This window comes from Canis lupus, chromosome 27 (genome assembly GCF_048164855.1).
Source record: "Canis lupus baileyi chromosome 27, mCanLup2.hap1, whole genome shotgun sequence".
NCBI lineage: Eukaryota > Metazoa > Chordata > Mammalia > Carnivora > Canidae > Canis > Canis lupus.
The window spans coordinates 15579569-15594969 of NC_132864.1; the positions used below are offsets into that span (position 1 = coordinate 15579569).

Below are 15401 nucleotides of genomic sequence, written 5' to 3' on the forward strand. Positions count from 1 at the left end.
GCCTAGGAGCATAGAGATCTGTTTTTGTGTTCTTCCAGCATCTACACCCTGTCACATGTTGGTCTCTCTTTTGGTCCCTTGTCCCCCAGGTTCCTCCAACACTGTCCTGTTTCCGTTCTCCCTCGCTCATTGGGATTCGGAGCTGGGCCTTCCCCACCTTAGTTCTTCTGGCTGTCCACGGGGGCTTGGCCCAGAGGGTCTCCCAGGCCGATCCTCTCCCCCAGAGCAGATATTCCACCTGGTGCCTTCGCCCGAGGAGCTGGCCAACAGCCTACGGCACCTGGAGCCTGAACCTGCCAGTCGAGCCCGGGACTCAGACTACGAAATGGACTCCTCCTCCCGGAGCCATCTACGGGCCATAGACAATCAGTATACACCTCTCTGATGGGCAGCGAGGAATCCCCAGCCTCACACATGCCCCTGAGGAACACAAGCAAGCAGAGATGTGAACTTGTGAATGTAACTTACTTTCCTTCCTTCCAGAGAGAGTTTTAAGGGACACTGTTAACTGCTCATTCCAGTTTGGATGTGACCCTTCTATTAGGCCTGTTGAAGGGCCTCCTATAAGTTTCATCCATCCACCACTTGGCTTTCTCCTCATTGTTTACAGATGTAGTTCTTGTTCGCAGATGCCACTAGTTCCTGCCCTGAGTCCCTAGGACCAGGCCCCGTCCCTCTTATAGGAGGTGGTGGGGTGAGGGCCAGAGCTGGCGGTGGAACCTTGGTTCTCTTTTTCACTGACATTGTCACAGCCGATGGCAGATTCTCGGGGGTGGGGTGGGGTGGGTCGTCAGGAAGCCCAAAACACTAACAAGCCCTGGATTCTCATATTGGTTTGCCTGTTGTAGCCTCAGCCCACATGGCAGGTCTGCCATCACCCATGCCATAGGTGAACACACCAATTCTGCTCTGACTTGCAGCTTTAGTTTGGACAAAGCTCAAGGTTAAAAATGACTTTAAACATTTTACCTCAGATTAATTTTTCAAAGGATTCAGGTCTCAAAACTCAATTATTGCTTATTTCATTGCACTCTTTAATACCCAGGCAACAGAGACAGCTATGCAAACCTTACTTGACAAGTTCCCGGTCTGAGCCAGCATGCCTGGCTTCCATGTCTTTTTCATCCTCAGGACAGTCACCTGCTGCTGAGTAGCCACTGTCCTTCTTAAATGTAGGGAAGTGAAGTTTTGTCACCCTTTCAGGGAAATTCAGGCAATTACTGAAATAGGAGGGTGGCAAGGAGAATTCTACCCTGGTGCCTTATGAATAAAAAACTGGATTGTGGTTTACAGCAGCTTTATGGTGAGAATTCAACTAGTTTAACTAAGGGGCAAGGGAGGGACAAGCAAAATGGGAGGAAGGGCTCCTAGGCCCTATCTTCTGGTAAATCCTTCACCAACAGGGCTGGCTCAGAGCCCCCCAGGCATCTAGTGGCTTATGAACTATTCTACAAGGTTTTAGGCTCAATCTTGAGCCAAAATAGGAGCTAGGAGTCTGGTGCCACAGCTAATGAGAAACTCTTTTAACAGCCCACAATCAGTTTCTGTTCCAGCTGCGTACTGCTTCATTTGATGAGGAATGCGTGTGCATGAACACATGGGCACACATCATCTCCAACAGCCCAGGGGGTCCTAAAGTCCAATCTCCATCTATACTTTCCTTTCACCAGTAATACAATTCACAGGGCGGCTGGCTCCTCCCAAAACTTTCATGCAGAGGCTCAGAAACAAGGGGGGCAGTGACTCTGGGGTGCCAGCAGAGCCATTCAATATAGCCACCAGGCTCACCAAAGTGGCTTCTAGAAAACTAGGAGTTTAGCACACCTTAACATTTATAGATACATCAGTCTTAGCCTCTAACTACTGCTTGCCTTTTTTGGGGTGAGGGTCTGGTCTGCTCCCTCCAGCCATTCTCTGTATTTCCAGAAGTCAGACTTTTGCTTCTAGAATTTTCTGGGTTTTCATTGTGGGGGTGGGGATGAGTGGAGGGAGCAAGCGGTGTCACCTCTTCACTACTTTAAAAACGATTGTAAAGCAGATCCGATCCAGATTTGTGGTCTTTTTCTAAGGACACCTCTTTCCTTCTACACATCAAGCAGGTCTCTCTATGTAACGGATGCTAAGTGTGAACCAGAGAAGTAAGCGCTATTCTGGATTTCTATTAGAGAAAGCTCGTCACAGGAAGTCAATGCTTAGAAGTCACTGGTACAGATTGTCCCCTTATCGATACAGGAAAGGGGCCAAGTAGGCAACAACCCAAGGAAGCCCCCTCCCTCTCACTAGAAGGGATGGGATCTAAAAATCTGGGATTTGACATTTTTAAGCCAGGGGCACTCGCTTCTGAGCTTCTCACCATACAATTCTCAGGCAGTGCCAGGCACAGCAAACTAGCAGCTCTCATCCACTGGCTACAAAGAACACGTTCTGACTGTGACAGAAAATTGGAAATCACCCACCTCCAGACTACAGTATAAAATGCTCAAGAAAAACACTTTTTAAACATGTCCAATTTACCAGGACAGCTCAAATACATTCTGAAAAAAAGCCCCCTCATAGACTGGGAAGAAGTGACACTGAGCCAATGCCTTTTGTTTCTGCTAGAGCAGGTCGAGATGGAGGAAAAGGAGTAGCGAGTCCCTGGGCTTGATGCCTTCACAGGAAATGATCCTGCTGGCTATAGCCAGCCTGCCACGGTCACAGCATACCCCACCACCCTCCTGGCCCCAACGTGACAGCTGCTGGCAGCAAGAAGCCAAGCCAACAGCCTCCACTGAGAGCCCAGGCTCTGAGTGCCAAATGGACAGTAAGCACCACGATCTCTTATCTCTAATTACAGACAAGGATAGCTTGACTGCTCCCAACACCATCACTTCCTTTCTTCTGTCTTGAATAAACTTTTAGAAACTAATAGTCACCAGCACCAAAGAATTAAGTCAACTAACCTGCCTTGAATTTTAGACCAGCAATCCATATGGCTTTATCTGGTATAAATCTTCTGCCTTTGATCATTTCTGGACCGTGTAGGAAAAAGGAATAGCAATCATTAAAATCTTAGGCCAGAGAACACTATTTTTACATAACAGTTTCTTAATGTAAAATCAAGGCCTTGAACTCTTTCCCTAAGTGTCATCTGAGATTCCTTCATGCTTTTAATTCAGGGCTATGTCTCATCACAAATGTCATATGAGCTCTAACATCTCCCACAGGCTAGAGGAACTTGATAGTATATTATCCACTGCCTCTTAACAAGGACACATCTGACACCCAGTGTTTGGAATAAGTAGCACAATGTAATAATAACATAATAAATGGATCCATTCTGTATCATTATAGGCAGAAGGTATTGGCAAATTTTTATGTATTGTTTATGTACTGTACAAGTAACTTATTCTCAAATAATGCAAATTTTGCTATAATGTACAAATTGCTACACATGAATTAAAAAGTTTTCAGAATCTTGTTGCCACAATATCTAAAGGCTCTCGTAACAGGACTATGGTTTCTTCAAAATCCTTGCTCTCCTCAATTACTTGCTTTTCCCTTTGTCCTCCCACAAATGGGGAACATGAGCAATGCTGAGAGTCTACAGCAGTAAGCTACTTTGTACATCCCTGCACGGTTTTAGCTTTTCAGCCCTTTGGATTTACCAGTTTCTTTTTAAAAAGTATCGCCTGCCCCCTACTGGTAAATCAGATGTGTGAATCACGAAGACTTCAGACTAACACCACTCATCTGTGTTCAGGAGATATTAAAAAGGAAGCTTACAGAACCAGCGTCAGGCTGAGGATGTGGGATCTCAGTGCTGCCCAGCTCTGGCCAGCCTTCCTCCTCCTGGAGCGGACCTTTATCCACCAAAGAGAATGTCTCAGTCTTGTCTTTTTCTAGAGATACCTTGAACCAGAACTAAAGGTGAAGAAGAAAAGTCATTTGACAACTAACCTTCCAGGACATTTAAGAAAGCACACTCAGCCCTCCTGCCTTGATACGAAGTATCCTATAACAGAAATATCTTAAGCTTATACAAACACACACTAACTTGGTATCAGTTTTTAAAACTTTTTTTATTTTTTAATTTTTTTTAAGTTTTTATTTTATATTATCTACAAAGTAAAAGTTTTTCCCTTAACTTAAAAGTTGAACCACTGTAGACAGTGATCACTCCATCAAACTTGATTTATAAATAATAACCCGTCATTTTGACGGTAAGAATTTACTGAACCTTTGTCAAGTTTAGTAAAAGGGCGTTCCAAGTCTTGATTATTATTTTTTTTTTTTAGCAGTAATAGCAGCAAGAATCACTCTTGTTACTTTTGCTAGCTGATGTGTTCATGACTTTCGAGGGTCATTAAAAAATAAATAACTTCCAGTTTCAGCAAGCAGAGCTGGGGTACTTGCGGGACTCTGAAACAGCATATGGAATTATGGAACAGCCCACAAGTTCCTAAATGCCTCTACTCGGTCCAAATATCTTCCACTGCAAGTGAACTGTTAGCATTCCTATTGGATGTTACAAGAAATCAACATATATTTTTTAAAAACAAAATAAATGAAATTCTAGTTTTCTGTGCTTCCAGTTGGTAGAAGCAGTAGAAGGGAGGAGGGAATTTGGCCTTTCGGTTCCTCCAGGGCAGCCTTACAACTGCTGTTGGTGGTGGGCTTGTACTGTAAAAAAGAAAAGCGGATATTTAAACAGAGAACTGGCAACACCACACATTAGCCTAGTGTCTCTGCAGCACATGACTGTAATCTATCCTTGTGCTAGCTCAACAAGGCTCAAAATTTAATTCACTCTCCCCCCCCACCCATCTGCACCAAAAGGGGGAGGGGTAGGTGGGGGAGTAGAAACAAACCAGTCAGATGTAAAACCACTTCAGATAAAACTCCCAGAAGACTTGTTGCTCATGGGGTAGAAAAAAAGTCCTTAACATACCCCCTCCCCAAATACTAGCCAAGCATCAGTATTGCTTTCAGAGTAACAGGTTAGACTGTGAAATATTGCCATGGCAGCCATCAAGTATTAGAGCACAATCACGGGGCCTTCTCTCCCTGTCAGGGCATACGCTGGAGCTAATGCTACACTCAAAACCAATCCACACACAGCACACTTTCTATTCAGTAGTATTCTCCAGAGCTACAATCAAACTCTGCCATGGTGGTAGCCACCCCCGTCAGACTGGGGGCGGGGGGACTAAGGAAGGAAAACGCTGCCCTGTACAGCCTATTATAAACAAGGAAGGCCAACTGAGTCCTAAGCATGCATCAGCCACACAGAATGCTGCTGCTGCTTCTCATCAAGCCAAATCCTGTATACCATCAGAACACACACAGACTCGGTCGGCTCCTGGAAGCCTCAGGCCCTGACACTGAACTGATCGTCACAGTCCCTACTGTGCACACTCTGACGGGTCTTGCTAGTTCTCAAATGCGGGGCTTAAAGCGCTGGCCCTGCCTGCCATTCGACCTGTGCGAGCAGAATGCTTTGGGGTGCCCGGCGGCCCCTGCACACACACGCCTCACCTGAAGGGTGCGTCATATAGGGGAAATGCGCTGTTGTCGAGACTGGAATGGGCTGTAGTGCACTTTGAGCGAGGGCGGCCTGGGGACCGCCGGGTGGCTGTGTCGTCATTAGCATCATTGGCGCATGGGCAGTTGGATGAGAAGGAACCATTCCTGACTGTACATGAGCCTGAAACAGAGAGCTCTTTTACGCATACAGGCAACATCTCCAGCTTAAACAACATGTCAACTGTGTTCCTTTCACTGGGCTGGGGCAGGAAAGGCCAACAGGGGGCCCCCCAGGGCCCTTTCTTTTCTCACTAGGGGACACTCCCTAGTGGATCATCAACTGACCTACAGACATGCTTCACCCATTAGCAGGTCCGGTAAGGCTGAAGGAGCAGGCGCCCAACAGTCTGGGTAAAAATAAGGGCTGCAACATCCTAGCCTTCAACATTTCTGTTTGCTGGATTCTATGTATGTGGGGCAAGACTGTTACAAAGCTCAGATATCTGATCCAAGGGCAGCTTTCTCAACTTAATAGATAAGATGCAATGATGCTTCAGAATCTGGCTTCTGAGTGGGGCCTGAAGTAGTTTTAAAGATAACTTCCCTTTTAAATAGGAAAACAGGTGATGATAGTAATCTACATGGGAATTACTTAGCCCTCTTGTGGTCTGCTCCTCCCTTCTGTTTCTTGCCTGCTCATCAGCACATCTCTGTGAAGAATGAGTCGGGGCAGCGAGAAGTGACAGTCTTTATTCTAAGAGATAAGCTGACTGAGCAGGAGGAAGAGGCTGCAGTAAATAGCTCCAATGAAATGGGGAGGAGTAATGTGAATTTATCTGGGCCAGCCCTGTGTCCCTAAACCCAAGTGATAGTGAGTGCAACCTGGTCTCACTGTCAGGTTGGAAAGGGTTTAAGCCAGCTTAAATCGCTGGATCCCAGCTCGGGGGGGAATATGGCAGGGCCAGGAAGAGCCCTCCTTTCCTGCCTCCCATACTGTGCACTTGTTCTAGACCACAATAAGCCTTGAATGAAATGCTGTTTTTACTCTCTTACATATTCAAATGGGCCCATGGCATATCTGGACTTCCCTAGAAGTGTTAACCTTTTTCTCTTTCAGCACAAAACCACAAAAGTGAGGTTTTAGGAACCCCAACTTACATGTAAATTCACATACCTACTTAGCCACCAGCCTCTGCTAACCACCTACAGGACCCCAGCTCTCATGAAGCTCCTGATTCAGCCAAACCACGCTGGCCCACACCTGAGCAAACCAGCTTCCCTCCCCACTATCAAAAACAAATCATCCACTGCAGTGCACCACACTACAGAACCCTCACTTGTGCAGAGGACACCCAAACCTCCCAGACCTGTGGAACTCTAATTACAAGGTCGCCTTCTGAGAGTGAGCTCCAACTGAGTCGCATCTCTAGCCCCTAGCACGCCAGAGCCTCAGTGGCGCACTGTTCGACATGAAATGGAGTTCAGTGAGCAGTCTAGCTTAGACCTGCCTAAGAGAGTTCTGTTATGAAAGCAGCAAAAAGAGCCATCAAATACAGCCGATTCACCCATAACAGTTCCAGGGAGGGCCTCAAGGACAGTGTTAGAGCCCAACTTCAGTGCAGCTCTTTACTAAGATAATCCAACTTGGCCCTGGATTGCATTGGACTTTTGTCAGCAGCTGATGCAGCCAGCAACCACTGAGATGGCAACCACACCTTTCAACCATTAGAGGCTTACGCTGGAGGTGAGCTCCAAAATGCCTTCCAGGCTGCTCTTTAAGAAAAATGGGAACACCTGAGTTGCTTCCAGCTTCTAGTTACACTGCACCAATGTACAAGGCCAAGCCCTTTCAAGAAGTACAACATATGGTCAAAGCGGGTGTATCAAGAGGCAAGGAAAACAAGTGGAGAGATTTCTCTAGAACTCGTGTGACTAACATTCAAGCTGACAGGCTCAGGGCAGTCACCTCAGAGAGCTGAGAATTTGTGAAGGCCCAATCTCCCTGCCAGACTTCTGTTGTGTGTGTGTGTGTGTGTGTGTGTGTGTGTGTGTGTGTGTGTGTGTGTGTGTGTGTAGGGGGAAGGATGGGGAAGGAGGGAGGGAGAGGAAAAAAAAGAATATATATATTATGTATATACATATAGCAGTGAAGCTATATAAACATAGCAAAGCAGACACAGGAAGGAAAGGACTGGGTTGCATTCCAAAGTCAGAGATATTTTTAAGGTCTCAGATGGGAAACATTAAAAGACTGACCAATCAGCAACTTCACTGATCCCATTACAAAACCACACCAACATTCATTTAGGGCCAGATCACATGTATTTGAGGGGGAAAAGGGAGACAGGCAAATGGCATCACACACAGGGTTTCCTAGCTTGCAGAGCATCTGGCTCTTTGCTACTTATCTGATAACCTTCATAGTCTACTTGGTCTTCACAGAAAGTTGGCTAAAGATGGTTTACCTGAGGTACGTGGGCCATGTGGGGAGGATTGGTGTATGCCGGCTGAACATGAGAAGGATGGATTGTAAAGACGGTCTGTTGTGCTGTTGGGAAACTATTCTGTGGCGACTGCGTATTGGAGGCAGGGGTCATGGAAGGTGGGGTTGGTGCAAGCCCCGCGTGGTAAATGGCTGACTGCTGCTGTGGACTGGCCAGATGGAGAGCCTGAGCGGCCTGGTGCTGATGGTGCTGCAAAGCGACAAGAAAGAACTGAGACAACCATTTCTTGAATGAAAAGCAGTTAAGGTCACACACAGAGCTGAACTCCACATATGAAAACAGGCTCCCCTGGGCCCATCTAAAATGAGGAGCAGTGGCAAGTACCAGAGAATGTACAGGGTGGTAAGGGCAGGGCTGGTGGTTGCAAGCCCTCAATCAAGCAGAGGTAGAACAAGATCACTGCCCCAGGGAACTGAAAGATGTCAAAGAGACCCTTCATTGTCCTGTTAACAAACATGACTACAGAAGCTAACATGGGGAGAAAAACAAAACAAAAAAACCCCAAAACAACAAAAAAAAAACAAAAACCAAACTCACTGTATAATTGTAAGGAATGAAATTAAAAAAAAAGAAAAGGTCCCGAATTCCTTATATAATGTTAAACTAGATTTTTTTTCAGTTATTTCTAAGACTTATCCAATCACCTCATTCTTAGCACATATCTTAATGTGACTTAAAAACGGTAACAACAACAACAACAAAAACCAACCAACCAACCAAACAAACAAAAAAAACAGTAACAACAAAAACCAAATCCCAGGGACATAGAAGGCAGAGTTAGCTGTATGCTGGCTTCAGAAGGCAGGGATGTGAGGTGTTTGGTCACATGGTACCTAGCAGGATACTTAGCACTAGAAAATTCTCAGTAAATAGAATGAGGATACAATTCTACAAGACCTGAGTTTCTCCTTACCTGAACAGGACTGGGTGCAGGATGACTTCCACCATGTTGGCTTTGCTGCTGTCCGGTGGGGGTAGCTGAAGGCTGAGGATGTGGAGTATGTGGGTGCAGGGTAGCATTAGGGTGCGCATACTGCTGAGCAAGGGAGCCAGTGGAAACTGAAGTGAAAGAAAAAGGTGTGTGTACAATCGGCATGTAGGACTGTCCCAATTGCTCCTCTGTGCCTCATCAGCTGAGCTTTCATGATACACAGTGTGTAATTTATGGTTATACCAATCTCTATGTTTGACTCCATTTAAACCATCCATTTTCTTGAAAATCTAAGTGTGAAATCATTGCTTACCAGTCAGACTGGCATTTTATTTATATAACACAGCTGTATACATTATTTTAAAATCTAATTAAGTTTACTCTTAAAACAGTCACTAGATTCTCCGGACTTAAAAGCATAAGCAGAAACAATTCTCTCTCTCACACACATACACACACCTCTCTCTTTAGCTCAAGGCCATCATCCGGCTAACCTCACCATGCTACTGCCCTGAAACAGGTGCAGTGTCCCATGGGCACTGACTGCATTGGGACCAGGGGAAAGGGTTGGGTAAAGGTATGTGGCAAGGTCAGGGCTCTATTTTCACAGACAAATGACCATAATCTACCTCAGCTGGTCACAGAAGTCACTTTGCCACTCAGTTCATTCACTGGACCCGCCCTACTCAAGACCTTTTCACCTTTAAGAAATTCAGTAGATAGAATTACCTAAACAAGGTAGAAAAAAATGAACTCCCTTCAAAGCATCCCAGCCTTTAGAAAGATTTTTACTAGCTAAAGTAACTTCAAAGGAAATATGATGGGCCACTCTATGTAAAAATGTGTTCATTAAGATAAGAAGTCAAAGCCAATTCTTAATAAATCTTAGCAAGGACCATACCTTGATACCAAACAGGAGATCAGGTGTAAATTCATTTATTCATGTATTCCCAAAACAGCAATTTGAGAATCAAAATCACAGTAAGATGAGTTCATTGCTTCCAGTGACTACTGACAGCACAAAGACACAAATCTAACCATGATGTGGCAAAGAGCTGAGCAGTGTTCTCAAAACACATCCCTAGCAACATATGACTTCCAGCCTTCTCTAAAATTCATCCCAAAATCCCAGAAAAGTGAAGCCTATATTCAGAAACAATTCCAAAATAGTTTCTCATGTTCTTTATAGGACATGTGAGCAAATATAGACAAACAGGGGACTGACAGGAAGAAACAAGCACTGCTTTGAGATCAGGAACTCTTAACTCCAGCAGTCTAACGGGCAAGACTACCAAGAGTCACCAGCATAGGTGATACCCAGCATGTCCCACAGAAATGTTATGCGGAGGGTTAGGCACGTGAAGCAATTCTGCAATGCTTGACACTGTAGGGCCAAAGGCTACCAACATTCCAGCCTAACTCATTATCTCCAATTGTATATGTATTTTAAAATGTATACATATCTTTTTAAAGTAGGCTTTATGCCCAGCATGAGGCTTAAACTCACAACCCTAAGATCCAGAGTTGCACACTCTTCCAACTGAGCTAGCCAGGTGCCCCATACGTGTATCTTTTAAAAGAGGGAAGGGCGAGGCAAAGAGTCAGTGCTAGGATCACCTGTGCATCCACTGCCAATGGCATAGCAGGCATTAATATTTGTTAATACCCAGATTAGATTAAACAAAACACTTTTGTTTATACATTGAAAAGGTCTCCCTAACTGTAAGAGTTAATACACATTGGAACATATTAACAAGAAAAATTGCGGCAAGATATTCTCTGGGTGTTTTTAGGAAGAGCCCATGCCTGTCTTCTGGGAGCTGGGAAGAATAATGTGCTAATAATTGCTTTTCTTGAACTCCATGGTCCCCTGAGTCTATAAAGTCAGTGTCTTTCTTCTAATTCATTTGCTTACTAAGAGGCCATTCTTCACCATCATATTTATTAGGTTAACTTTCAGATGCCCCAAACTGTCTAGGCACTTGACTTGGTCTAAAAGACTTGACATAAATTTTGAGTCTGACTCTGCTCTTAATGAAAATCTTAAACTCATTTTTCAAATTTGTTTTTAAATAACTAAAATAATCACATGTAGCTAATTGGCTGCTGATTAGATAGCACAAGTTATCATCACAGAGAGTAGTTCTACTGGATTAAGTGATGTCTAGAGTCATTCATGCCCCCCCCCCCCGCCTTTTTTTAAAAGACCTCTCCACCCCCAACACAGGGCTCCAACTTTTGACCCTGAGATCAAGAGTCACATGCTCTACCAACCGAGCCAGCCAAACTTCTTAAATGTTTCATTTGTAACAATACTAAATCTGTCTAGTGGAAAGTAAGTCCTGAATCCCAAGTTCAATTTATGAGGTTTCATAAAGACAGAGTACGGAATCCCAGAGTTTCTATTTTTTAAACTTTATTCAAGAAATATTTGTACTTTTAATAACCTTCTAAGCAAAGTTAAGGAAACATAAATAAAAAAATAAACTAGCTGAGTGCTATATTATTAATTTTCTGACATAAAGACATTACACCTCACAAGGAGAACAATTATGCCCATGAAGTCTCATAATGAAGCGCTTCATTGATTAAAAAAGGTTAAAATCTTGAAATTTGGAAAAAAAAGATGAAATTTTTTGAAAGATGAAATATATGTTTTACATACATTTTTAAAAGGCATCTCTGTGATAGGAGTTTACCAACTTGATGGCTTTAAAATAGAGTATTCTAATTTGTATCTGACTTGCATTCATAGCACAAATACCTCAAAGTATCCAAACTGTATTCATTTACACAGGCTTTGGTTTTAAAAACTTCATCCTTTCCTAAACACCAACAAACTACAATGCATTATACGAAAAATCAAGCATATGTAAATATGCTTCATTAGCTGCAAATAAAAACTTTAGAAGGTTTAATTAGAAATATTTTCCTCTGTTTATCTTCTTGCTTAAAAGATATCTGCTCAGGGATCCCTGGGTGGCGCAGCGGTTTAGCGCCTGCCTTTGGCCCAGGGCGCGATCCTGGAGACCCGGGATCGAATCCCACATCGGGTTCCCGGTGCATGGAGCCTGCTTCTCCCTCTGCCTATGTCTCTGCCTCTCTCTCTCTCTCTCTCTCTCTGTGACTATCATAAATAAATAAATAAAATTATAAAAAAATATATATCTGCTCAGCAAGTACCTCAACCAGGAACTCTTTCCCCCCCTCAAATATGGAAACTGGAAAGCTAATTGGGAAAAATGTGAAATTGACATTTTAATTCAATACTTATATAACAAAAATACAGTTTGGTTCCCTGAATAGTCAGTTAAGAATGAGACAAAGAAAGGTGGGATAGGAGGAACATTAAAAGGCTGGGGCGGGGGGCTGGAAGGGAAGAGAGCCAAGAGAAAGGAACCAAGATAGAGTAAATGAGGAAAAAATCTACTAGAATCAGGGAAAGGGAGAAGGGAAGAGTGAAAGGCAATAAATGCTGGATTGAGCTGAGTCTATCATTTAACTGTTTTTATTATGTTATAATTATTTCATTAATTTAGCTAAAGATTCCAAAGGTTATAAATAAAGTAAATTTTCTTCAAATTCAGATTTAGCTATTCATTGGTTAAACTTCTATCTTTAAATATTAAGTTGTCTTCATGAAACCTGGATGAATTCAGGTCAAAGTATTGCTTTTTGGGTTTTACCTGGTCCATAAGCTTCCTACTCATTGGGTTCCTTGATACAAATGTTTAAAAACTCTAAATGTGTAACTTCTTAAATCCCCATAACACTAACCACATTATAAAAATTGTTTCCTAAGCCATGATCTTACTGAAGCCAATTCAGTCCACAAGGCTGTGTGTTTAATTTTTAACTAGGCTTTATCATTTTGACCTTGGATGCACAAGTCATGAGAGATCACCAGCACTGCAAAACTAACATGAAAACAAAATCTCCCAATTTGATGTTAAATCAGAAAAAAAGGAAGTAAAGGAAAACCGAACTCTTAAAGTGGAATAAATGGCAACAGAGACACAAACCATGACAAAAGGGCGTGTGGGGAGGGAGTGGTACAAAGCAGCAAATTAAATTACAAATAGCAGCCCCACTGTTAGCTTTTTTTAAAAACTAACACCCCCTTTTAGAGGAAGTTGTACTAAGGCAGTTAATACTTAGGTTTGATGATTAAAGACCTTTTAGCTACTTACCAGGAAACTCACTCCAAAATTACTATCAGAGACAGTAAGATGGTGAGGATAACTACATTTGAGACCTCAAATTGAGTACATAATAAAATTAATTACTGACACTGTCTTTTACATACTACATCACATACAAAGCTTCCCTTTAATAGTATAGATATACAGCAAGACTCCTTTTTAAAGAGCATCTATTAAAGGATTAAATTTGTTAACAATTCCTGGCACCAAATGAATAACATGTACACACTTATTTTTGGATACCAAGTCATGACGCAGTTAATGAAAACTTTTAAGTCAAAATGTTTTCTCAACTTTTAAAAAACTAGCAGTTAGTGGATTCAGACATTAAGTCTAACATAATCCAAAATTTAGTATCTAAAATCTTATTCCTTAATATCCCTTAGAATATAGTATTGCACATAAAGTGACTCACTGCTGGCATACATTTCTGAAGGACTTTTGCAAGTTAGTACCTTTCCTATCCAAATACCAGAAAGTCTATGACTAGCTTTTTTTTAAAAACTGCCCTAACAAAATAAAGACGACACACCTTTCATGTTCATTTCCAAAAGAGCCCTGCCTAGATTCTCCATTTAGGAGCCATTGTTTACCTTTTCAGTGGTGGTGAAAGGGGCCAGTGCTGCCAAACATAATCAAGCAGCTAGGTTGTGCTTTCCATGTGAAGCTCAAAAAGTCCTGGGGTGTCTACCACCTGAGTATTTTAAACCTCAGTCCATGCAAAGACTGAGAAGACAGAAATGTTTCTTCTCTAAATTTTCAGCACTATTCAATTAAAAAAAGCCTTGTAAGGATAATTTTCTTCTTACCAGGATACTGAAAAAGCCTAATGGTTTAAGCTTTTTATACTAAGTTTGTGGTTTGGTTAAAAAAAAAAAAAAAAAAAAGGCCGTTCAGCAGAAGTTTCTCTGAACAAGGAAAATATTAGGCATTTCCAAAACAGTCACATGTTTGCTTGGTATGCAAAAATTAATTTCTGAAGCAACTCAATTTTTAATTAACTCCAGCTTTCTTAAGCTGGGTTATACTTCTTTAAAACTCTCAATTATTTACAAATATACATATTTTCAATGATTTTGTGGCACAAGGAAATATTGCTCAACAAGTCTACTCCCTTAACATGTATTCTTTAAAAAGTGTTTTACTGTTCAATTAAAATTAGTATAAAAAACCCAACTCACTGGCAAAGTAGAAAGAAGGGCTTGTCTCCTTGTTGTATGGTAATTTGGGACATGCTGAATTTGGGAAATAGAAAGGTAAATTAGCCTTTTGAGGTGTGCATTTTCCTAATTTTCTGGAAAGGTTGACATATTTAGTAATTTCTTTTTGTATTCATGCATAAATCATTTTTTCTTATTTTACAAGAGATGACAAGCACTTTAAACATTGCTACAAAATTAAACAAAATAGGGCTGAACCAAAAGACATTTTTCTTCTGTATTGATGGGTCAAGTTCCACATGCTGACTTGCTTAAATGAAAGGAATAAAATCATTATCTAATCAAAAGACCAACATGGCATTCCACTAAATATAAATTCCACTGAATATAAATAATGCAACAAAATAAGAGAATATTTACCAAGTTTAATTCAAAAGACTCAAACAATTTTGTAAATCATTATTTTTAGAAACATAATAGTGGTAATATTAACCTGGGTATAATATCATTTCTTATTAAAATGTCTACATAAACAGGTGTGTGTGTGTGTGTGTGTGTGTGTGTGTGTTAAGTATATATGGAAGGATATGCACCAAAATGTTAACAGGTAGTTGTTAGGAGGAGGGATAGGTGCATTTTAAATCTTTTTGCCTACTGTATTTTCTAATTTATCTGCATTAAACTACCAAAAACAAACTCAAAAAGGATTCTGGACCTAACTCTTCTTGATGGTTTTAGTTAGTAGACAAAGTTTCATTACTACTATTTCTGAAAGGGAAAATACACCACTGCCATAAAACAAAATTAGGTGAATTAGAAGACCAAGAAACCGTAACTTCTTAGGAGGGAAGGAGTATAAGCAACGATTTAAGTTAGATTAAGGTCAAAGAGATGAAGTTTGTGATCAAAAGTCCTTTCTAAGATAGCTAGAAAAGAGAATAAGGTCAACAACTACTTAGAATGTTTAATATTCCCTAATAATTTAGCCATTTGGTAATCCGTCAGCATTTATATTTATATTTATATTTATATTAAATATAAATATATATTTATATTAAATACACCACTTACAGTCTTCCATTTTGTATTCATTAGTGCC

At 41.6% G+C, this 15401-nt stretch overlaps 2 protein-coding genes across 14 annotated transcripts in view; one reads left to right on the top strand and one right to left on the bottom strand.

The window, feature by feature from the left end:
• SH2B3 (SH2B adaptor protein 3) overlaps window positions 1-3455 on the top strand; it is a 39240-nt gene extending 35785 nt beyond the window's left edge. For both annotated transcript variants that reach the window (XM_072802531.1, XM_072802533.1), the window contains exon 8: window positions 90-3455. In XM_072802531.1, coding sequence (XP_072658632.1) covers window positions 90-385 — 296 coding nt within the window. In that variant the 3' untranslated portion in view covers window positions 386-3455. The remainder of the gene's footprint in view (window positions 1-89) is intronic.
• A 587-nt stretch (window positions 3456-4042) lies between these two features.
• Window positions 4043-15401, bottom strand: part of ATXN2 (ataxin 2) — a 115152-nt gene continuing 103793 nt past the window's right edge. For 6 of the 12 annotated variants that reach the window (XM_072802530.1, XM_072802520.1, XM_072802519.1 and 3 more), the window contains 5 exons: window positions 14324-14377; window positions 8923-9068; window positions 7971-8198; window positions 5518-5686; window positions 4043-4662 (listed from right to left, as the gene is read on the bottom strand). In XM_072802530.1, the coding sequence (XP_072658631.1) occupies window positions 4634-4662; window positions 5518-5686; window positions 7971-8198; window positions 8923-9068; window positions 14324-14377 (626 nt within the window). In that variant the 3' untranslated portion in view covers window positions 4043-4633. The remainder of the gene's footprint in view (window positions 4663-5517; window positions 5687-7970; window positions 8199-8922; window positions 9069-14323; window positions 14378-15401) is intronic. The other 6 variants (XM_072802525.1, XM_072802524.1, XM_072802523.1 and 3 more) reach the window with 3 other exon arrangements.